Raw genomic sequence first — 23464 nt, forward strand, 5'->3', positions numbered from 1 at the left:
GCGCTTAAGGAGAGGGTTTGGGATTGGGGTAGGGGGAAGAGCAGTAAGATCCTGGGAACTGGGGAGAAGTCCTGGGGACAAGGCTGCAGCCTAGAGCAGGGGAAGGAATCATTGGGTCACAGTTGCCTCTTTTTGCGGTTCAAAACAAAGACAGCAAGAGTAGTCATTCACTGGGTGGAGTTAGTCCATAGAGAAGTTTCTGTCCCTGAAGGATCTTCTAGTACTTTGTGAGAGAGACCCCAGGGCTGGGAAGGGGAGCTAATCATTGGTGCTGGAAAGCTGGGGCATCTCAGGGTCTGCTGATGGGCAGCCTGGGGGGTAGTTAAGACAGTTATAGGAGAGATGTGATGAGGGATGGAGTGGGGATAGGGGTGGTAAAGAGGCATCCAGGTCCACTGGTATGGGTAGATGCAGACAGACAGAAAGTGAAGGGGAGTCGAGGTCCTTTCCTCTAAGTGAAAGTTTCCTGAGGGCCAGAGGAAAAAAGTAAGGATGAGGGCCTGGGAAGGTAAACGAACCGGTTATTGTCCCCTCCCACATTTCTGTGCCCTACCTTCTGGGGCAGAAGGATAGCTTCTAGATTTATCCTTTTACCAAGTGAGGCTGCTGCTGGTTCACTGAGCTGCAGGCTGAAGCCCCTTTCCTCCTCTCTTCCCCTTTAAACCCTCTCTCCCTGGGCCCCCAAGGAACCCCTCGGTCCAAGGCTGGGTGTGGAAACACAGGTCCTGGCCATGTAGACCAAGGCTTCTAGGTATTCACATGGCCCTGCAGGGCTCTGCTGGACCAAAGAGGCCTGGGTGCCATCCCCATTCCCAAACACAGAGCTCTGGGGAAAATTGGTCTCACCATCCTCGCTTGTCCCCCTTCTACTCCAAGCAGTTGTCTCTTCCCCCAGAACTTTCCTCATCAGCCCTCGGTTCTCTCTTTGTGGCTTCGGGCACCACTCCATCACCACAGGGGAGTTGGGTCCAGAAGCCTCTCCATCCACTGCTGCTCTCCTACCCAGGCCCTCCAAGGAGCTGCCGCATTCCCTGCCCCAAGCCCCTTCCCAGCCTGTGAGCTGGACACCTGCTCCTTCACATTCCCTCCCTCCCTTCTGCCCTCTCCGTGGGCGCTGAGCTGTGGAGCAGAATGATTTCCTGTAATTGGCCAGCAATCCGGCTGCCTGACTTGTTCTATCGACATGCTGGTTAGCTGGAAATTGCATTGGAATCTGAACGATGGGGAGGAGAGGGGAGGGGAGGGAAGGGAAGGGGATGAGAGGGTGAGGAGCAAAAAGAGAGAAGGTTCTTTGGGCCCCAGCTCGGTACAGCCTCAGCTCTGTGGGTGGGAGAGAGGAGCCAACAGCCACCTTCCTTTTTCTGGAAAGGAGCCGAAAGCAAGCCACAGGACCTCACCATCTCCTTTATTCTGCTCATCTTTCATCGTCTCCGGGGGTCTCCCCTGCCTACCCCTATGTGCCTCCATGGCCTCAGGTCATTACTGTCACCCCATTCCCTCTCCTGCTCCTAGGACTGGTTCCTCCTGACCTAAAGTGTCTTAGCAAGAACTAGGGGTGCTCGACAGACATGGCTATCCCTTTCATCCAACTTCTAGCCATGGAGTGTCCCAGACCTTTCCCTGTCCCTCCCTCCACCCTCCCCAAGGAAAGAGAGCATCAGAACATTGGAAGAAGTGTTCAGTTAACTCCTAAAGAGCCAAGGTGTAATTACCGGGACAGTGCAGACAGTGGGAGGAGCAGTGTACTGGAATTCCAGAAACTTGGCCATTGTGCCTGCAGGTTTTTGTGCCCATTGGGGTCAAACTCTGAACCTCTGTGAAATTCTAGCCCTGCCTCCTTCACTCCTCCACAGTTGGGAGATTTCAAGGAGATAACCGCAGGAACTGTTTTGTAAACTGTAAAGCCCTGCGAATTACCCTAAGGCTAGCAGGCCTGGAGAGGAGGTCTGCCTGTCCCCTTCAACCCCTGCCATGAGAAAGGCACCTCTACTACCCTTGCTGGTGTCTTCATTGCTCCACGCCAGGATGGTAAGGTCCCAAGACCAGGCAATGATGCGCAGGGCCCCACTGCAAGCCTGGAGGGTAGGAGTCTCGGGTTCTGTGCCTTCCGCCCTAGTGAGGGGTGGGATGGGGACACAATCCTACGCCCAGAGGCTCCAGCAAAGTGGGCTTGGGCGAGCAACACAACTTTTTATTTAGCGCCCAGGGCCAGGCAGCACGCCTCCGCCTCCGCCTCCGCCGCCTCTGGGCCTGCTCTCCTTCCACAGCTGTCTAGTCGGGAATCAGAGGCCTACAGCGGCCTAGAGGGAGGCAGGAACGCCACCGGGAGTTAGTAACCGTTCAGCAAACGTCCGCCAAGGAGGCCCTACCCCAACCCGGGCAGGTGCTGCCATCTGCTGGCCAGAGGGGAGGCCGCCTGCTCGCACGCGAAGGTCGGGCTTCCAGTGGCCTCCCACTGCTCCCAGGGCTTCAGAGCACCCCTCCGTAAAGTAGGCCTTTCAAGCCACCTCGGGTCACCAGGCCTGGAAAATGGAGGCGGTGAGGACCCAGGTTTGAGGAAGAGGAGTGGGAGCTGGAGCTGGACCAGGACCAGGGTGTGAGGAGAGGATCCCGTTTACGCTACACTTCCAGGCTGGCCATCCTCTGACATTCTTGCAACAAACTCTGCAGACTGAGTCAGGGAAGAAAATGATTCTTTAGAACTTTATAGTTTGCACCGTCATCATTTATTGGGTCCTTTGATGTAAGAATCATGACGCCTACCGGATAGAAGAAACTGGAGCCAGAGGCCAAGTAAGTAGGAAACAAGGCCAGGTAGAAATCCCAGGTCTGCTCCTCCCCAAGGCAGCTCAGGGGTACAGTGCGCAGAGTTCTGAAGCCTGGCTCCCTATTTCTGGGCCTGGAGTCAGACTCAGTGTTATAGGGAGTCATGCATCTAGCAGTGTCCAGCACTCGCGGGCATTCATGAAGTCATTTTTCTCAATGATTGGGTACTGTGAATGGTCCATACCTTTCTTCTTTTTGCTCCTCCTGCCAGATCCCACCAAACCCAGGAAGTAGCTGCCTTCTGCCTTTTCTCATCCTGCCCTAGCCCCTACCCCAAAGCTCACTACCTCCTGGTCCAGCCTTTGCCCCTGTGGGTTTGCAGTGAGTTAATGAGCTGGTCTCCGGGGAATGGAACAGCTCTGGGAAAGGGGGCACTAAATATGGCCACCCCAGCATTCACATTTGTCACACTCATTTCTGGCCTTAATAGGCTGCTGGGCGCAGGATCAGCACATCAGCAGGTCTGCCAGCCCTGGCAAGGGAAAGATGATGTCCACACTGGTCTAATTGGGTTAGGGAAGGAAGATGGAGTAAGTAGGTGCGATGCTGCCCTCTCGCTTCCACCCACTTCTCACGAGGGTGTACCTGGACCTAGCTGGACTCCTCCTGAGGCCCCAGGAGAAGTCAGAGGGCTACTGATCTTCTGGGGCCCAGACATCAGTGTGGGAGGAGGCCAAATGTAACCCAAATGGTATAAGCCAAGTCTAGGAACCTCCATCGGTCCATGTGCTAAGGGAACAATGGCAGTACAGGAAATTTCAGATCAACACACTTTATTAAGCACCATCACAAGGCAGGCTGTGCACCAGCCAACATGGAGATGAATAAGACAGTCCCTGCCCTCAAAGGACTTAGAGTCTAAGTAGGAGAAACCAACCAGCTTCGGGCTGATTACTGTGGATGCAGGTAAAGCATGGGGGTGGTGGCATCCGAGAGCACCTAACCCAGCCTGGGGCTTCGGACAGTACCTAAGCTGGGAGTCAGTCAGTCACAGAGGGGAAAAAAAAAGTATACTAGGTCGGGGAACAGCACGGTGAAGGCACAGAGGCGAGAAACAGGCTGGTGCACGTGCACTACCGAGAGTTCAGGACTAGGGGTACATAGAATGGAAAGGAGAGTGGTGGGATGTGGTGAGCAGGGCGGGGGGAGTACTGGAGAAATGCCAACGTGGGATGCTGAGTCATCCCAGAGAAGGCCCAGCCTCAGCCGGCTACTGCATTACCCACGGGTCCAAAGCCATTTGCCATGGTCCATGAAGGAGGTTTTGGCCATGATGGGGCATGTGCTCAGAGAGGGTCCAAGCCCAGGGAACCTCCCAGCTTTCAACACTGGTGAGGCCCACGGAACAGCGTTCCTCACCTCCACCCACGGTAATGTGTAACAGTCTCCTCCTGCCGTTTACATAGCCCATCATGGACATGGTCCTATAGGTAGTTCCAGAGAAAGGGGCCCTGAGGACAGTGGGAGGGAATATCTACTGACAGAAGACTACTTCTCTGCCTCAGGATGCACCCCAAAGAAGGGTTGGCCCAGTGCAGGGCTCTAGCCCAGACTGAGAGAGAGGGAGGGACAGAAAGAGGGGGAGGGACACGAGGGGGAGGAAACAATGTGTTCATTACCTAGCTTCAGCCTCTGAGGAGATAGAGGCCTGGGGCTTCCTGCCTTGGGTGCCCACTAGGGGGAAGGCAGGAGGTAGCGAGTGAGCAGGTAGAAGAGGCTGGCAATGCCAGCCAGACCTGTGAGGACCCCGAGCCTCAGCGGCAGGTACTCCAGGGAGCGCTCCAGCTCAGAGTGCAGGAGGATGACTTGACGTTTGGTGATGCTCCACTCCCCCGAGTTGTCTAGAACATGGCGGGCCATGCGGGCCTTGTCCTTCAAGGGCAGCTGGGCATTAATCCGGGCCTCCGCGTCCTCACGGTTCAGGTTGTTCCGCCGCATCAGCCGTGTCAGCTGTGTGTCTCGGTCACTAAGGACAGGGCAAAGGGCTACTCAGGAACTGTAGGCCCCTGCCTCCCTCCCACCAGCAAGTTATAGGGCGGGCAGCCCTCTCCTTTGACTCTATTTAGGGTCCCACAGCTGGGGAGGTGTCCTGGAAGTTCAATGGCTCCGCCCACCTCACCCCACTCTGTGAAGACCCTGGTGGCAAGATGGGCTACCTAAGCCCCTTGATATAAATAAACAATAGGGAAAGGCTGCATGAGCTTTTCTCCCATCTGGGGTATCTCTGCTTTGCCACTAGGCTGAGAGGGGAAGATATGATCACTTGGAATCAGCTACAGCCTGGATCCCTGGATGGGTGACCTTTACTGAAAGTCCTGTGCCTTCGAGCTAAATGCTTCCTGCGCTTACCCTGGGGGCCTGGGGGGCCTGAGTCTGCTGCATCAACAAGAGCTTCCTGGGCCACCTCACAGACCTCTTTCTTTGCCACTCCACCGCCACCCATGCACATTTAGAGCAAAAGGACCATGCTGAGATGGTGGCTACAATGTTTGATGCCATCATATGAGCAAGGACTTGAGAATCAGATCCCCTCAGTCCTCGAGGCACTGCGGATTATACCAAACAACCCCTCTTCTCCCAACTCCAAAGATAATTGAAAGGTTACCTCTCTGACCCATCTGATATTACCACCTGGGTCCTTCTTCAGGAAACCCCATCCTGCAGCTACTCACGAACTGCCCAGCTGTCCTTTGGAGTGAGGTCGCCTCTAATACCCCCCTAGCTCCATGCCCGCCTAAGCCCCTCAATGGGAACAAGGGAAAAGGGCTGCAGCAGCTGCTGTCTGTCACCTGGGGCCTCTCCGCTTTGCTGCCAGGCCTGAGGCTTCCCAGTTATAAGATGGGACGATTCGATCACTACCGCTTGGTCCTCTCTTAGGTGTGGCCTAGACTGGAGTGCCTCCTGGGATGTGAAGACAGATCTTCCAAGGACAGACATAACCTGAATGCTAGCCAGTTCAGTTCTAAATCCATTCATAAAAGAATGCTGCAGAAAATAATTAATGGCTGGATGATCAAGGGAGACCTCATAGGAGGGATAGCATTAGTAATGGCCTTGAAAAGTAAATAGGACTTCTGATTTTCTTTGTTATGGGGACAACATACTGTACTGTTAAGGTCATGGGGCCAATCCCTACCTGGCTGAGAACAAAAACTATATTCAATCTTAGGGATCTAGCAAGTCTGGGGCTAAGAAAATTGGGGTGAAGGAATGGAGATGGCTAGGGCCACCTGAATGCACATCCTTCCGAAGGTGTGGCCTGTTCCAGAGGACCTTCTGGAATGTGAAGGCAGAACTCTCTGCCAGTCCATCCTAGGGCTCAGAAATAGTCCCATGTAGTTAAAGATAGATGCTATTTGTGGCAATGGGGTTTTTACCAAACACTTATTTCACAACTGGCACATCCCTCAAAAATATGAATTACCATGTTCTGGTATAGGCGCGCTTTGGTTCATACCCCACAGCATTTCAAATACATGAGGGATAGTGTGACAAGTAAAGGAATCCATGAGGAAATCCTTATTTTTATAAAGTGTAGATCGCTTTTATAAAAAGCAAATCATCACTCATTCACACCTCTAGCATCTGAGTCACGCACTGCCCCCCCCCATGCGCTGAAAGTGGTGCATGAACAGCACTCGGGACTCTGGGAAAGGGTCCTCTGGCTGGTGAGTGGGGCTGGAGGAGCTCCTGAAGAACTGGCAGAACATACGAAGCCCCGCTTATTTGCCAGGGGCCATAGCTATCTCTCTCTGCTCTTAGCAAACAGACCAACCTCAAAGGAAAGTGCAGGAAGAGGAATGTGGCAAGGGAAGGTGTGGAGTTATCTGGTACCTGTAGATGCAACCAGGTCCTCTTCCGTTTTCTCACCTACGCTCAAGATAAATCCCCACTTTTTTTGGTGATCCCTTAGTACGAAGTTCCAACTGTATTAAGACTCCAAGGCAAAGAGAATTCCAAGTCTTCATGGAGTCTGCTTGGCCTCATTTGATAGTCTTTCACAAACAGGTAACAAAGAACCTGGAGAGGTTGCAGGTTTACACGGGGAGACATGGGCCCACGCTGGACCTATGAGGCCGCCTGAGTCCCTACGCCAGGCTCAGAGGACTCAGACTGAGTTTTAAGTGCCGGCCCACAGTGGGGAGCTGGTGGGGAGGGCAAGGAGATGCTTAGGGCACTGGGCGCTCCCAGCACCGCCTCCAGTGTGCCAGGAACCTCCCACGCGTTAGTCTCTTGAGAGCCGCCCTGTGCCCAAAATACCCACAGAGCCAAGTGCCCACCTGAGTCTGCTGTGCGTGTGGGCGGCTTCCAGGAAGTGTCTGGGGGGCAGACGCTCATCTATTCTCTCGCCCCACTAGGACTGTGACTCATTTTCTCTGACAGTTTGATCCTCCTCTGTTTGCCAAACCTACATTCTGCTATGTTTCACATCCTGAGGGAGCCTGAGAACAAAGAGCTCCTTCCTTAGCTGGGCTCTGACAGTTCCCTCCCTGCAACTTTTTGTCCACAGGTGTTGCCAACGGGAGACACTGGACAAATTCTGTAAACCACCCCCCGCCCTCCCATCAAGTTTCTTCTTCTCTATAACTCATTAGTATCAACTAATGCCCTAACGACCTCATGTTAAAAGATAAATTAAGTGAAGTAATAAGTATAGGAGCTGTTTGGAAAGTTGAGAAGTGCTGGGGGAAGGAAAAGAGAGCCAGTGAATAACAAACAAGGTAGCCTAGAGCAGCGCCTGGCATTGGGCTGAAGTGCCCCCAACAGCCAGCAGGGGGAGCCCTTCTCAAGCACTAGAGAAGCCTAGGGGCCCATCCCCTCTTGTACCTACCTGGGGCATATCTGGGTTAAACACAGAGGTTGGTTTCTATAGGCTCTGGGCACTGCTGCCCAATTCCCCTGTGCCTCCTAGCCACCCTGTGGGGAAACGGTACAGTGATATGGGCCATTCCTCAGGTACATGCCTGACTCCATGGGTCCTCCTTTCCAGCCTCAGTCGGGCCAGGCCGGGCCAGGCCACACACTCACCAGTATACCACCACTGTGTGCTTCATGTACTTGAGCAGTTTCTTGGTCTCAAACAGCAGGGGGATATCCAGAATCACATAGCGGTATCCTGGGGAAAAGCCGGGAAAGCCACAAGGTCAATTCTATAAGCACACGCCAAGGGTTAACTATGTGTTAGGCCGGGAGACAGAGCTGAAGCCACTGGCTCCTACCACTGAGAACTCCTCAGCAGAGGGGAAGACACTCCAAGGATGGGCATAACGTGAACACTAGCCAGTTCCAATGCCATTCAGAACAGGATGCTGCATAAAGTCATTTTTGAATGAATGAGCGGGTAAGACTTTGTAGAGGGATGGCATTTGGACTGGCCTTGCAAAGCGGGCAGGACTTCTGTTACTTGAAAATGAGTGGGTGGAAGTGAGGGTTGCATGACTGTGGAACAGCAAAGCACAAGGAGCTCTGAAGTCCCACTGATCTGGTTTAAGTGGAGGCCTTGAGCAACGTGAGGTGAAAATGATGAGATGGTCAGCGCAAGCACAAAGCCTTCAGTTCACCTTGAACCCAAAAGAGTTATTTCGGAGCAGGGAAATGAAACAGCCCGGATTGTAGAAGACTGGGAAGAGTTTCCAGGGTAACTGGGCTCTCACTGCCCTACTTCATCCACCTTTGTTCTAAAACAAAACAAACACACAAAACAAAACAAAACAAAAACTCTTGCCTAAGAGCCGGGTCCAAGCCTAGCTCCCTGCCAAAGCGGAGTTTTGCATCGCTTTCTCCACCAACTCTCCGTGAGACTTATGTGGGGGCGGCAGCAGCAGCCCCAACAGGAAAGAGGCTGCCCCTCAGGACCAGAGGCAGACCCCCTAGAGCCTGAAACTGCAGGGACAGGTCTGGAGAAGCTGGGGTGTTTATGACTAATACTAAATTACTAAATAACATTGGCTGGCCCTTCCACTACAAGCCAAGGCCACTAAAGGGTGGCACCTTCACCCACTGTGAGCTAGCACATCCCCGGGCTGCCTGTCCAGAAACACTGTGGGTACCACACTCCAAGTTCTCTTTATGCCAGTGACCCCTGTCTAGGTACAATGAAGCTAGCAGGGGTCCAGGAGCAGGGAGAAGGGATGGGCACTGCTTCTGCCCAGAGACCTCCGTCTGGCTTACATGGCGTCCCGCAGCAAACGCTTCCAACCACCGAACAGACACACGTCATACCAATTCCAAGGGTGTCATGGGGAAACTGGTGTTCCAGGTGATACAGGGAGCAAGCGGCTGAGTTTTCCTGTACCCCAAGATCTGCTGCTCAGGAAGCCTTCAGTTGAATGAGGGGTTAAGAAATTGGGTTCTGATGACATGCCTGGGTTTGTAGTCCCCCACCTGCCTACCACGTGACTTCGGGCCCCTTAATAAATCTCATCTGTGTGAACGAGTGAAAAGACTACCTACTTCACAGGGAGATGAGATGGGGAGGATTAAATGAGCGAAGTCATGCAGGCGCCCCCTCACCCAGACCCTCACCAAGTGCCCTCCATAAATGACGCTTGTTATTGTTATTAGTGTTCCCTGAGGAGGGAGGCGGGCAGTGGTGGCTCCTTCGCTCCCCTCCCAACTCAGAACAGGAGCCAAGACCAGATCCTCTCTGGACCCCTTATCACTCTTTCCTGCTCCGCTCCCATCCTTTCTTCTCCGCTCACTGTCCTTTCTCCTCAGCCCCTCTCGGGAGCTTGTGGCCAGCTCTTTGGTTCACCAGCAAAGGGCTATTCAGCTGTCACATCCCTCCTGCTTGATAAGCTCTGCAAACTATCCTGACTCTATTAAGACATCCGTCTGCCTACACAGAGACCTCCCCAACAGCTGGTGATCTTATCTGACGTTTGATTATACCAACTCTGACAGTTGTATTTGTTACAGTCATCAGGGAAAAACTGGGACTGTGGAAGCCACAGCTGTTGTCCTCATTTTTCACCTTATCGAGCTGAAAAGAGCTTTCTGGCTTTTATTTAAGTGGTGGTGGTTGGGGAGAGGGGAGGCTGGGTGGATGACACCGCGGGAGAACTTTGGAGTGAGTGACATTATCCAACGCTTAATTTCAGAAGGGGAAAGCCAATGTTGCCTCAAAGCCCTGCAGATGTACTTGCAACTGGCCTGGGAGCACATGCAAAAGGGCAGAAATGAAAGGCAGAAGGCTTTGCTCCTCGATGGGGGAGTAGGAAGGGGTCCTGGCAGAGACACGAGAGTCAGCGCAAAGGCAGAAAAAGTCCACAGATACTCTTTGAGGGAGGAGGAAGAGAGGGAGGCCTGTGGCAAGGTCCTGAGATCCAAAGCAAAAGCTGGTCCAGCAAGGATACGTGGATCCAGCTCCCCACCCTGGCCAGAGCTGGGAGGAGGGGAAGGAGGGGTTAACATCATGGTCATCTCTTTCTTTCTGAAGGAAGGTACTGGCCAGAGTGGGATGGGGGTAGGGAGAGGTCCCCCTTTGTACATGAGAACTTGACACCTCAGAGAATATGGAGTTTGGTCAAGATCACAGTGCAAAAGCCAGAAGAAAACCTAGAATGCTCCCCCATACCCTCCAGGAAGCAAAGTCTCAGCATCGCGACTGACAGTGGGGAGACAAGCAGCCAGGCCTTCAGCTCTGAGGCCCAGGCTGGAGGCCACATATACCAAGGGCTGCAGGGGCCCTAGGCCAGCCTCTCGTCTGATCCCAAGCCACTGTTCTCTCCTCTCCCACTTCTCCTGGTGAGTGACCCCCATCGTGGACAGTAAGTATTAGGTCACTCCTGCCTGACACTGTCCTGAAGAGCAGGGCTTGAACTGTGGCCTATGGCTTGGGAAAGATTGCTGTCAGCTGCAACAGAAGGTTCTGGCCAACTGACCAGAGACCTCAGCTTTCCAAACACTCTCCCTCCTTTCAGTCCTGGCATAGCACCTGGCTGTCCCTGCGCATGCCAGGGTCTCTCCACTGAGCCCTAGACCCGAAGGATTATCCTTCACTTAGAACCCTTCTGTCACCTGCCCTGGCCATCCTTGACCCTCCACAACTTCCTGTCTGCAAACTTACTTTCCCAGGCAGCTTGACCAGCACCAAATCTGACTCTGATCGCATCTTTCTTTGTGTGGTGGTGGACAGTTACTGACGTGGACTCTTAGTCCCCACCGAAAGCTCTGCAAGGCTGGCATTACCATCCTCACTATGCAGATGAGGAAACAGGCGGAGGGGTTGGCTCACTTGACAAAGTCTTACAGCTGGAAACTGTGAGGGCCAGGACTTAAACTTAGGTCTTATGACCCCATTATTCATCAGCTATTATTACTCCCATCCCTACTAGAGAAATCAACTTACTTCCTGGGGATCATGGCTCAAAAGCCTCAAGTATCTCTTCTCATTAAACTGTCAATCTCCTTAAGAGTTGAGGGACATGTGCTTCTTTCCTCTGGGGCTGGTACAGGGCTCTGCATGGGGGAGGGGTTGCCAATAAACAGTGTGAACTCAACAGCCTGGGTATCCAGCTCCCCGCCACCCTGGCCAACCTTTCTGCAGTGAAGGCCCCTGGCCCTATAGGAAGGGGGCTTCGCCCACCCCTGTCCCAAGCCCTGGGCCTCACCCCGGAGGAAGTACTTGAAAGTCTCCTTCATCATTTCCTTGCGGATCTCAGGGTGGGTGATGGTGTTGAGCAGATGCCGCCGATCAGGCTGATTAAAGATCAGGTCTCCCAGGACCTTGCGATTGATGTCGCCATTCTCCAGCAAGACCTCAGTGCCAAAGGCCTCCACGATGCGCTGGTGGGCAGGGTATCCTGGCTGGACGACTGTGGAATGAGGAAGAGGCTGGGTTACTCTCCGGGGCCTCCAGACCAGCCAGACGACCCCAAGTGACTTGAGGCAACATGATGGGGGAATCCACGGCTGCTTCTTCCAGCCGAAGCACAAAGGATACAAGGGGAAGGCAGGCAGTTAGGAGAGCAGAGTGCGCCAAATGCCTCGTGTTGGTCATGGGTGAGGTGAGGGTGAGGGGAGACTTCAAATGAGAGGAAGGAGTAAAGAGGGGAGGAGAGGACAAGCATGGGGCACAGAGCAGGACATCAGACAGGGCAGACAGGATAGGATAGCCTTCCCCTCCTCTGAGGCCTTGAAAGGCCATATCAAAAGGTGGGGCAACGTGACAAAAGGAAGCCCAGGGGAGCTGCCCCGTACAATCCCACGACCCGCGCCCCCAACGCACCGTGCCGGGCAATGACGTCGACATCGATCACGGCGCAGCCCAGCTGCTGGAACACCTGGATCACTGAGCTCTTGCCCGAGGCGATCCCTCCTGTCAGGCCCACCAGGAACATCTTCCCAGGAGAAGGGCGGTGAGTATGACTAGACCCAGAAGTCGTGAACCCCGGAGCAGGGCGAGCTCAGCGGACTGCGATGGGCCACCACAGGAACGCCGGAGGAACCTGCGTGTCAGACGAGAGCAGGCCTGGTCAGTGCTGGGAGAGGGAGACGCAGCCTGGCCCGGCCAGCCGAGTCCTGAGCCTGGGGAGTTCTGGGTCCATCCTGAAACAGAAAATCCTTTCGGGAAAGGCCTCCAGTATTCTTCTAAAAACACTCATAAAGAAGGCAAATGAACACAGTTTAAATTTAGCCGAGTGTTGAGCAGGCAGAACGAGGTCAGGGGCTAGTAAGGAAAGAGTGCTTTCTGGAGGTGGCAGTCCTCGAGGCTGGCACACTTCCAGGAGGAAGGGGACACATGTCCCTCTGTGGTTAACCTTCCAGATGCCCACGGAAGCACCCCCCACCCACTGCCTCCACTTTCTAGTCTGGGACACTGAGGCTCATGGGAAGCAATGGTCTGCCTGCCCCGCTCCCGACACCAGCCCAAGGGCCGCCTGGGTGGTTATTCTAGACCAAAGCGAGTAATCCCTCCTCATCAACCAAGTGGCTCAGACAGGAACCTCAGTGGCAAGCGGTGGCTCAGGGGCCACTAAGCCTGAGGTGTAGAGTATGGATCTTGCCAAGAATGAGGAACCTTACGTACGACAAGCTTGCAGGGGAGGTGACTTTGAGTTTGGTGTTGATTTGTGGCTCAGACTGAGCAGCAGCTGTACAGCAGTACAGACCTCTTCAAATCCAGTTCCCTACATGCTGTGCAACCATGGGCAAGTCACTTGCCTCTCTGAACCTCAGCTTTCTCATCCATAAACTGGGAACGACAGAACTTGCCTCAAAAGGCTGGTATGCAGACTGAATGGGGAAATGCACATAAAGCCCTTGGTGCACTGCCTGAAATGTGGTTAATGGTCAGTAAAGGAAGTGAAGATGGTGATGTGGGGCGGAAGGTAGGGATTACAGTCGGATTATAAGGCACAGGAAGAAAAAAACACCTTCATGAAGTCACATCCCCGTTCCCGCCACCTCAGACTATCTCACAATGGTTTTCAAGTCATGTTGCATTATCTGGAGTAAATGGGGTTACCATGTCCTGAACTTTGTTCGCAGACTGGAGGAAATTAAGGCAAAGGTCAGGTCTCTCCATCCTTCCTGCCTTCAGCGTCAAATCACATCTCCAGGACCTTGGAATCTATCAAGGGACTTTTTGTTGTTGTTAAACAGCAGATGTACTGTCCCAATTACACTTTGCTTGAACCTATACTGAAGAGTTTGCTCCCCTGAGGACACACCAAATGACGGGGAGGCATCTGCTCTGATGTGGGCTGAGTGGATGGGTGGCTCAGAGCAGCAAGGAGACCAACTCAGGGGACCAACTCAGAAGTTTCAATTTGCCCAGGCTCATTCTCACCCACGGAAGCTAGGGGTGGAGAGAGGAAACGAGCCACCAGCGCTGTCATCCAAATGGAGAGACCTAACTAAATTATCAACCATTTACACAGCATTTCTTCTCCAGCTCTCTGACACTGGAGTCATCCCTAGGTGGTCTCCCTCCAACTTACAGCATTTTTATCCCAACTTTGTCCTTTGTCCCTGAAGCAATGAGTCTGCTTCTCTTCTGCTGAAGACCCATCTGGAACGATGGGAGTAGGACTTGAGAATAGGCCACGACCAAGAGAAGAGCAAGGGCTTGCTCTCCACAGAGCCCCGACCTCCCCACGTTAAAATCAAGCCATCGTCACCTATCACCCAACTTGGCCAGAGTTGGTTGAAAGGGCCTGGAAGCTCATGTAGCTAAGATGATCTCATTCCCTGTCCAACTACAGGGCCTCCTAAGACCTACTGAGTCAGAATCCTGGAGATGGAGGTGCCTAGGCAGTTCAGCTGTGCAACAGGGCTCAGAATCAACACCAACTCTTCGTTTACAGTAGAAGAAATGGAAGATCAGAGAGAGGAAGAGCTATTGGTGGAGCCTGGATGAAATATAGGGCTCCTAACTCTGAGTCTATACCCCTGCTTCATTGTACTCAGGTAATGAAAATTAATTTACCTTTAGGCTAAGACAAAGGACGATAAATCCGCCTGCAGGCAAATCAATTCAGAGCTAAAGAAAAATGATATTTTGATGCTCATACTGGCGTTTTCCCTTGGCAGAATAAGGGTGAGGTCTTATAGATAGCAACCAGGGCACAGATGTAAATTCCAGGCTCAGCTCTGTCCCAGGCTCCCAAGGTAACCTAATGAATCTCTTTCCTTCTCTGTGCCTTGGATGACCATCTGCGGAAACAAACCAACAGCTGCTTGGCCACCATCAGGAAGGCCAAGGGGATGAAGGAACACAGGTCCAGGGAGGCCCCAGGCCCCCGGCTTAAAGGGGATGGACAAATAACAGCTGTTCCCATCCAGCAAGCCCCTCCATAACTCATTCTTTTACTAACCGCTGACTGAGCTCCTCTGGGCTTTGCAGCATGATTCTGGGGACTTTTGGGGCAACCAAAGAAAAACAGGTCTTGCCTCTCAGGAAAACTGGAGACAGACAGCAAATGAAACCTGCTGACGGGTGTGCGAGAGTAGTCACATGGTACTCGCCCTGGGCGTGTGTGTGTGTGTGTGTGTGTGTACCCACTCACAGGTCTGCTCACAAATATACCCAGGGAGGGAGGTGCAGCAAGCAAGAGGCCACTGTCCCCTTAAGGCTTAGCAAGAAGGAAACAAAGGCTTAGATTCCAAGCTGCCTCTAAGTCCCACCCAAGCCTGTCCCACAGCTCCTCCCCTAGGCACCTAGGGAGAAGTGACCACCTTTGATAACCTGTGTTCATGACCTTCTTCCTGCTATGGCTCAAAAATCATCATTCTCCAGAACCTGCTCCAGTTTCCCCTCATTCCACTGCCATTTACACAGAGGCAGTGGGACCCTCACAGCAACTCTTAAATCTGGCTCTGATCTGAATTCCCTGCTAAACTCTTGGAAAGGTACAGGAACCAAAGCTCCACCCCAGGGCACTGAAACTGAATCTAGAATGGGACCTAGCGCCCCAGGTAGCCGGGCACCAGACCACTGCTAACACGGAAGGTTGTAGGCTGGAAGCAGCGAGGCCTGGGTCCCAGTCTCTGAACTCTGCCACAAGATAATCTATGTGACTGCGGGAAGCCTTCTCACCATCCCGGCCCAGGATGGTGAGTTTGGGGTGAGCTGAGCCTGCCCCTCTGAGCCTTGGTCTCCACGCCTGCGAGTGCGTGGGCTGGACCTCCAGTGCTAACACCAACATCGGATCCCCGGGGAGGCTCTGAGTCACACTGATGCTTTCTCCCTCCGAAAACGCTCTTTCCAGAGCTGTCAGCCAATAAATGCTAACCGGGGTAATCAAAGAATGACATGACCTTTGGTGGCCTGGGAATCTTTCTGCTCGACACCCAAAGCTGTTTGGAGCTGGCCTTGCTGGGAGCGGAAGGACAACACTGAATCTCATAGTGACAGAGAAAAGCTTATGCCCAGTGTAAGAGGAATGAAAGCTGGACCGAGGAAGTCATCCCGGGCCTGGAATTCATCGGCCAAGGTGGGCCTCCAATCCCGGGGGAGCCACATCCAATCTTTTCCCTCGTTCTCCATGTCTATGGAGGCAGCAGGGTATAAAAAAAAAAAAAAAAAAAAGAGGTAAGGATTAGTCAGAGAGGTGGTGTCTGCAGCCTGTGAAGTGAGGATCCAGTCCTACTGTGCTCCATACATGGTGGGCCCTCTCACTGAGCCTCTCCAAACTGCCTTTCAGTTTTTACCTCTGGGGCCCCAATACCCTGGAGACAAAGAAAATCTTTTCAGGGAAGAAGTCTTAGAATCTCCTCTGGCAGTGTTTCTCAGGGAAAAATAAGAGTGAGCTGCTACATGAGCCTCCAGACAAAAAGCCCCACTGCCCCAGGCTGTCTGTGAAGTTCTAACTCCACTAGGCCCACCCTGCTCATCTAAACCACTGGCACCCTGTGCCCAGACCACTGCAGTAGCCTTGTGACCTGATCCTCCAGTCTCTGCCTTGCTTCTCCCCAAGAAGCCAGGGTCATGGCTTAAAGGACATCTGATCATGTCACTCACCTCCTGAAAACCTGCCCATTGTCGACCCCTCCACCCCCTCACCCACTCCTTGTCCAAGCCTTGCTCATCACACATCTGCCTTCTGACCCTGAACATGCAGGCTCCTTCCTCCCTGAGAGCCTCCATGTATGCTATTCCCTCGGTCCACCACACGCACCATCTGGCTAACTTCTCTTCATTTATTCCACATTCATTCCTTCGACTAGTCAAGCACCAGGCACTGTTCAAAACAAGAGTGCCTGCCCCTCCTGAAGCCTATACTCTACCAAAGGAGGGGGGGTGTGGGTAGGGATGTTACCAACAAGCTCTCAGTAAGTGTGGTGGTGCTGAGTGGGGGTGGGTATCAAGAGCCACGCGGGTCGTTTTAAAGAAGAAACCAGGTAGGTCTCTGAGCGAGGGACCTGCGAGCAGCAAGGGAGCAAGTGACAGCTCCTCTCGGAGCAGCCTCTTCTACCCCTCAACTCAAATCAGGCCCCCAGCATCTCTCACTCTGCTTCCTAGCCTTCCCCTGTATCCGTCATACTTCGTACTTTTATATTTGTGATTATTTTCAATGTTAGATAAAATAAGCCCCATGAGTCCAGGAACCACGTCCAGGTTGCACCCCTCTGTCTCCAGCATCTAGCACAGTGTCCAATGTCTGTCACTTACCAGGTGAGTGATACTGGTCAAATTACTTAACCTTTCTTTAATCCAGTTTCTTCATCTGTAAAATGGAGCTTATGGTACCTACTCGGTTGCTGTGCAGAGTAAATCAGTTAATACGTGTAAAGTATTTAGCACAGTGCCTGGTACAACTAAGCATTCAACCAATGTTCCCTCTTATTCATCAGAAAGTGTGTGACAACTATTTATAGAATGAATGACTGAATGACTCTAGGATCAGGGAAGGGCAGGGGAGGGAAAATACTTGGGGTCACATCCCTTTTTTTTGGTTAGTGGCAAGCAGTAGGCTGGAACCAATCTCCCGGTCTATTCCTTTTTCTATTAGAATATGCTGCTTGCTGCTGGTAAACCCCTCCTGGGAAAAAATGGAAACAAACAAAACACCCTATGGGTTAAACGGAGTAAGAAACTGATATTTGAATGGACCTCCCTTGAGAGCGCTCAGGACTATAGTTAGAAGTGAGTCCTATTGCCTTGCATCACCCAATCAACAGCGCCAAACCTACTTTTCCCAGGGCAGGACCTGGCTCCCTCAATAGCTCGCAGCTTTCTTTCCTCCTCCTTTTGCAGACTCTCACGATTTCATACTGGGTATGCCTGACCGGTCAGGCGCTTCTCCTTTGAATTGCTCTCCAAAGGGGATGTATCCATTTTGTGCCAATGATCAATATAATCGTTCACGAATACGAGTCATTCCCTGTCTTGGGATCCAATTATTTTCTTGTAGAAGCAGTGGCTGCAAAAATATATTGCTTTACAGTTAACTAGCAAGTGCTATTTTTACCTATGGTTTCACCACTTCTAATCTTTCATTATTGGCGAGAGGTTGCTGTTTAAACCTGCATCCAAGTTCCCTCGTCTGCTGGTTCTATTAAATCACCACCTCCTCCAGGCTGCCAATTACCTGAAGAAAGCCACAAGAAGGTGTTGGTGGTCAGTCTTCCTTTCCCTTCTCTTTGCCAACACCAAGAAAAGGGAGGAAACAGGTCTCTCGAGCACTCTCCAAGCACAAACCATCACTCCAGGATGCTTATATGGGTGGGGCAAGGAGGTTGTTTGGACTGGACTACTATGCTGGCATTTATGCAGAAAATGGATCACAGGGAATGTCCACTCTTGGGGGCTTTGAAGTCATAGGGGCCTTGGCTGAGATCTCAGCTCTGTCCCTGGGCAATATGCCAGCATCGTGGGCTTGTTTTCTTGTGTACAGAATGGGATTAATAATGACTATTAACATGGGGTTTGTAAGGATGAAAGGAGGTAACATATGTGAGGGTCACCTCATCTTGCCCAACTTGGTGTGTGACTTGTCAATCGCTGCATTCTATTTCACTTCCCTAAGGGCTTCTCCATCCTTTCGGTTGCTCAGGCCAAAAACCTGGGTGTCCTCCTGGCTCCTCTTTCACAACGTTCATCCAATCCGGCAGCGCCCCCTGCCAGCTCTGCCCCTCACCTTTACAACCAGGCCAGACATGCCCGCGTCATTCACCACTGTCCTCTCATTCCTGGATTACTGCAGCAGCCTGAGTGATTTCCTTGCCGCCACCTTTCCGCCTCAACAGTCAGTTCGTAACACAGCAGCTAAGCTAGTGTGACCGTTTAAAAATGCAAGTCCGATCATGTCACCACTCTGCCCAACACCCTCCAATGGCTCCCACCTCCGAGTACAAGCCAAGTCCTTATAGAGTCCTGCATGGGCTTCGTGGCAGATGTGGGCATTTCCTGCCACTCGCCCCTTTCATGGTACCCTCTCTGACACACTGGCCACCTTCCTACCCTTTGCCCATGCTAAGCACTAACTTGGGTCTGTGGACATGCTATTCCTTCCACATGGAAATCTCTTTCCCCCAGAGGGCTGCATGGCTCACTCCCTTCTCTCCCCCATGGTCACCCTATCAGAGACTGTCCTGAACATATAAAATAGCACCTCCATTTCACTATTTTTTGTTCCACTTTTCTTCACAGCACTTATCAATTTATCACCATCCAACCTATTGAATTTTTACATTTATGGTAATCTGCCTCTCTCTCTAGAATCTGGGCACAGCTGCATCCAAGGTGCTTACAATTGGGCCTGAAAGTCGAAGGCTCTCAAAAGATATACTTGTTGAACGAATATATAAACCAAGCAGCAAAATGTCCAGCTCACGGGTAAGCAGGAACTCAACATTAACTATTTTAAAATAAGAACATATCTGTTCCAGAAAACCTACTACGAGAATTGCAAAACCTTTCCACATTACTTCCCACTCCCAGTTTCCTGGGCTGACAATATATCGGGCTCACAGATGAGGAAGGAAACTGAGGCAGAGTGCCTAGCAAGGTCAATTTCCCAGCAGGCAAGAACTAGAGTATAAGCGCAGCTACCCACCATCTGAATGCTCCCCATGTGTCAGGGACATTCTTGATCCTAACGTGATCAGCACAACCCAATAAAGTCCGTTCTTTGATTTATTCCCACTCTAAAGGTGAGGAAATGGAAGTTAAAAAAAAAAGTTAGGTATTTGCCCACAGTAGTTTCACATGGTCTTTACACTGGAGAATGAAAAGTCCTATGTGAAGGAGGCATAAAGATTTTCCAAGGAGCACAAAGTCACAGTTTAAGAAGGAATAAATTTTTAACTCAATTCTCTGGCTTCTTCCTATGGGAACGGATTGGCCATGGAATTTTGCTGTAGGTTCTCCTTTCCCAGGTTCCCTTCACACTTACCCACCTCCCACATTTCAAAGAAAGGCATAACTACCCACCCATGCCAAATTTTACTAAGATGCATTGTCCCACAGTGCAAAATACTCCACAAGCCACCACAATGGGGCAATTCAAAGTATCAGTATTCATGCTTAGAATGTGACTGCCTATAGTGGACAGTCTATAACAAATCCTCCTGCTGAGTGCAGTGGTTTCCAAACTTTTGCTTTAAATAAAGTTAAAGGAGGTCCTAGAAGAACTATCACTTGACAGGTTATTAATAATTGATTTTAATGATATATCATTGTGAGTTTTGGGCCTATAACTCAGAAGGTATTCATACTGACACAAAAAAATGCATTCAATTCTTGTGTATTTATTTACACAAACCAACTTTTTCAATGTTTACAGCCATGACGGAAAAAAGTTCTGCTCATTCTAGCAAACATACATGGATACATACAGGAATTAAAAGAAAAAGTTTCACTCAGCTTATTAAGAGAAGCACTTCAAATAAAACTTTTCAGGTTTAACAATGATTAAAATTAGTAATATGTTTTGATCAGTTGTGTATTTTACAATTGTAAAAATTCAATCCAAAAGAAAATGTTTACTATTATGACCACAACGCAACTTTAGAAAATGTTTTAATTTTAAATTTTGTAGGTATTTTTGTTGCAGAAGATGACAAACCAAAGGCTTTCAAGCATAAAACCTATTATATTAGAAAAAAAATCTGTGGAGGAAATAAAGTGGAAATATGAGTTCAAGAAGGAAAAAGGAATGATGTAAACTTCAACTGCTAAAACCTGATTTTTTTTCCAAAAGATGAGAGAAATCAAATCCATGGTATTTACTCCATTGTCTATTTAAATTCTTGATTATTTTTTAAATGTCAATATTTACAATAAACTAGAAATCATACCTTTTACAACTATAAAGCTTTCGGAGAAAAATTTTAGCTACTTCAGTGTGAGTTTTCAAACCAAAGCTAAGCTCACTGCCTGCCTGCCTTCAGCTAGCATCCCTAACCTTTTCTCCTTAAGGCACAAATAGATATGTGGGACCCTTTAAACATATTTTCCAGGTCAGACTCAGACTGCTTGAGCTAGATAGAAGAGGCTTGTTGGGAATTTAGGGCCCTGCTAAGAAAAAACCACCCCAACTGGCCTGTTCACTTTCTATTCATCAGCCAGCTCTCTAGCATTTTATCGCTTCCCCAAAGGCCAAGGAATTAATCTTATTTATTCGAGTAAAATTGGCTTCCCCACTCCATATTCAAAGCCTTCCATTTCCTCAACTTTAAAATTAGGACTTAATGTCAAAGTTATTTCGGGTGATAATTTCCCCCTAATAATGTAGGAAGGAAGCAAGAGAACTAAAGGAGGCAAGCTATACTCAGAGACTGCAATATGCTGAGCGAGCCTGCAGCCTGGCCACGAGGACACCTGTAGAACAAAGGAAGCTTTCCGCCGGGATTACGAACGACCCATTTCCCACACCTGTAAAGAGGAAACAGGAAAACAGAGCCTTTAAGTGGCTGCCCTACACAAAATAGAATCTTTCATTCCCTATGCCTAAAACCGTAAGAACCTATGGACTAAAGGCTGAGAACCGCCAGCAGGCCTTTCCGGCTAAATACTCTTCCTTCTTCACAGCATGCCCATATCAAAGGAAATGGGTAAACAAAGGCTTTAAATGGTAACTCCCGGGAACTAAAGAATGATATAGAAATTGAATTTTCTGAAAACTCAGGGTCTTTCACAATACCCTTACTCCTTCTCTCAGTCCTCTTTACTGTCTTATTGTCCCCATCTCTCTTAGGCTCTCTCTGCCTCTGAGAGGAGATCGCACTGTCTGCGGAGTGTTACCCCTTTTCTGATAAACTTTCCTTTTGACTCTAACTTTGGTGTATGTGTTGAATCCTACACTGTCCGCCAAAGGACCGACCCTCTTCTCTCAAAGCAGGGCTTGGTCTCCCCTAACTTGGGGAAATTTGCCCTGTCTTGCATCAGTTAAGAGAGTGAGAAAAATCTCTGAAAACATTCATAAACAAACCCAACGCCAAAGGTGCTAATGCCTCCACCTGGGAAGCTGGGAAAAGAGAAGGGGTCTCTCCGCCCTCTTCACTAGCCGCCATGGCCTGGAGGCGCGGAGGGGGTGGGGGTGGGGGTGGGGATGGTTCTTCACTAAAACTTTACAACCGGTCTAGCCTCCTGGGGCAGAGAAAAGCCGAGGGGAGCCTGTGTGAAAAGTGAAGATGATCACTCAGCGAAACAACTGCCCAGCACTTTCCATCCACCCCGTGAAATAAATATCATTCCTATTTTTCCTAAGAGCAAACTTGAGAGTCGGAATGGTACCAAAGTCATACAACTGGAAATGGCAGAGGTGGATTCAAAAACCAAACTTAGGTCTGACCACAAATTTCTAAAGTGTAGTGGCTTTGTACTGAACCTGGGTTTGAATGCACAATGTCCGCCGCTTTCCAGCTGTAACCCTTTCTCCACAGCTGTAAAACAAGGAAAACACCACCTGACTTAGGAGGGTTGTCCTCAAGACCAATCCTATAACAGCGTTTGATCCAGGAGCTGAAACATAGTGTGTGCTCAATAAATTGTAACCAACGCTTGGAAAAAAGGCGCGTACTCCACGCCCCACCACGCAGCACGACTGGTGCCCCAGGCGGTGGTTCTGTGCGCCCTGAGCCCAGCCCAGCGCAGGGACACAGAACCGTGAGGATGCACCTAGTTCTCTAGGCCTGGTGGCCCCAAAACTGCAAAAAACAAAGCAGCCCTCCGGGGACCGCCGCCTACCTCCTCCCCGGGGCCCGGCCGCGCGGCGCGATACCTACCCGGGCCTCTGACCCGGCCTCGGCCGCGCTGCTCGCCCAATCTCAGAGGCGCTTACTGGACGGCTGCGGCGGGCAGGCGGGGCTTCAGGAGCGCGCGCAGGCGAACCGGACGTCCCGTCAGAGGAAGGGGCGGGCCCGGGGGCGGGGAAAGAGCGCTGGCCGGGGTGGGGACCGCAGGCAGTTTCTGTGCTCGGAGCCAGCGACTTCCCACGCTGGGGGTGAAAACTTGGAAAGTTTTAGGTCCAAATTCAGGCCTGGCCATCACTAGCGATGCAGCCTCTGGCAATGGTAAGTAGCTACGGGGTTAACTGAGCACCCTCTACCGCGCAGGTCCTAAGAGCATTCTGTAGGAACTGTCTCACTGAATCTTCACAGCCCTTGAGTTGGATACTGTCACCATCCCCAGTTTACACAGAGGAAACCGATATTTAGAGATTAATCAGTTCACCCTCTCTTACAAAGGCAGTGGCTGAAGAGCTCATATTCTGTTTATACAAGCTTAGCAAGTCATTCAGCCTCTCAGCCTGTCTCTTCTACTGAAGTGCAAATAATCGCTACTCTTGGCTCTTGTTGAAATAATTGGAAATACAGTAGTCCCCATTTATCCACAGTTTCACTTTCATGGTTTCAGTTACCCATGGTTAACCTCAGTCTGAAAAAATTTAATGGAAAATTCCAGAAACAAAGTTTTAAACTGCATGCCTTTCTGAATAGCATGACAAAATCTCGCTGCCATATTGCTCCCTCCCACCCAAGTTGTGAATCATCCTTTTGTACAATGTATCCACAATACCCACCCGTAAGTCACTTAGTAGCTTAGCAGCTGTCCCAGTTATCATATCAGCTGTCACAATACCATGATGCTTGCGTTTAAGTAACCTTATTTTATTTAATAATGGCCCCAAAGCACAAGAGTAGTGATGCTGGCAATTCAGATATGCCAAAGATAAGCCATAAAATGCTT

General features: G+C 50.8%; 1 protein-coding gene across 2 annotated transcripts; it reads right to left on the reverse strand.

Moving 5' to 3' along the window:
* Positions 1 to 3582: 3582 nt before the first annotated feature.
* On the reverse strand, positions 3583 to 22611 carry DCAKD (dephospho-CoA kinase domain containing). Of its 2 annotated transcripts, none has more exons than XM_016139800.2 (5): positions 22501 to 22611; positions 12056 to 12275; positions 11439 to 11642; positions 7855 to 7942; positions 3583 to 4792 (listed from the first exon to the last, which is right to left on the reverse strand). In XM_016139800.2, the coding sequence occupies exons 2-5, from the start codon at positions 12165 to 12167 to the stop codon at positions 4501 to 4503; spliced, it is 696 nt and encodes a 231-aa protein (XP_015995286.1). In that variant the 5' UTR covers positions 12168 to 12275; positions 22501 to 22611; the 3' UTR covers positions 3583 to 4500. The 2 variants fall into 2 exon arrangements, with proteins under 2 accessions (XP_015995286.1, XP_015995287.1); XM_016139801.2 differs by having other exon boundaries at positions 22463 to 22532.
* Positions 22612 to 23464: the final 853 nt, after the last annotated feature.

Source organism: Rousettus aegyptiacus, unplaced genomic scaffold, assembly GCF_014176215.1.
Source record: "Rousettus aegyptiacus isolate mRouAeg1 unplaced genomic scaffold, mRouAeg1.p scaffold_m13_p_6, whole genome shotgun sequence".
NCBI lineage: Eukaryota > Metazoa > Chordata > Mammalia > Chiroptera > Pteropodidae > Rousettus > Rousettus aegyptiacus.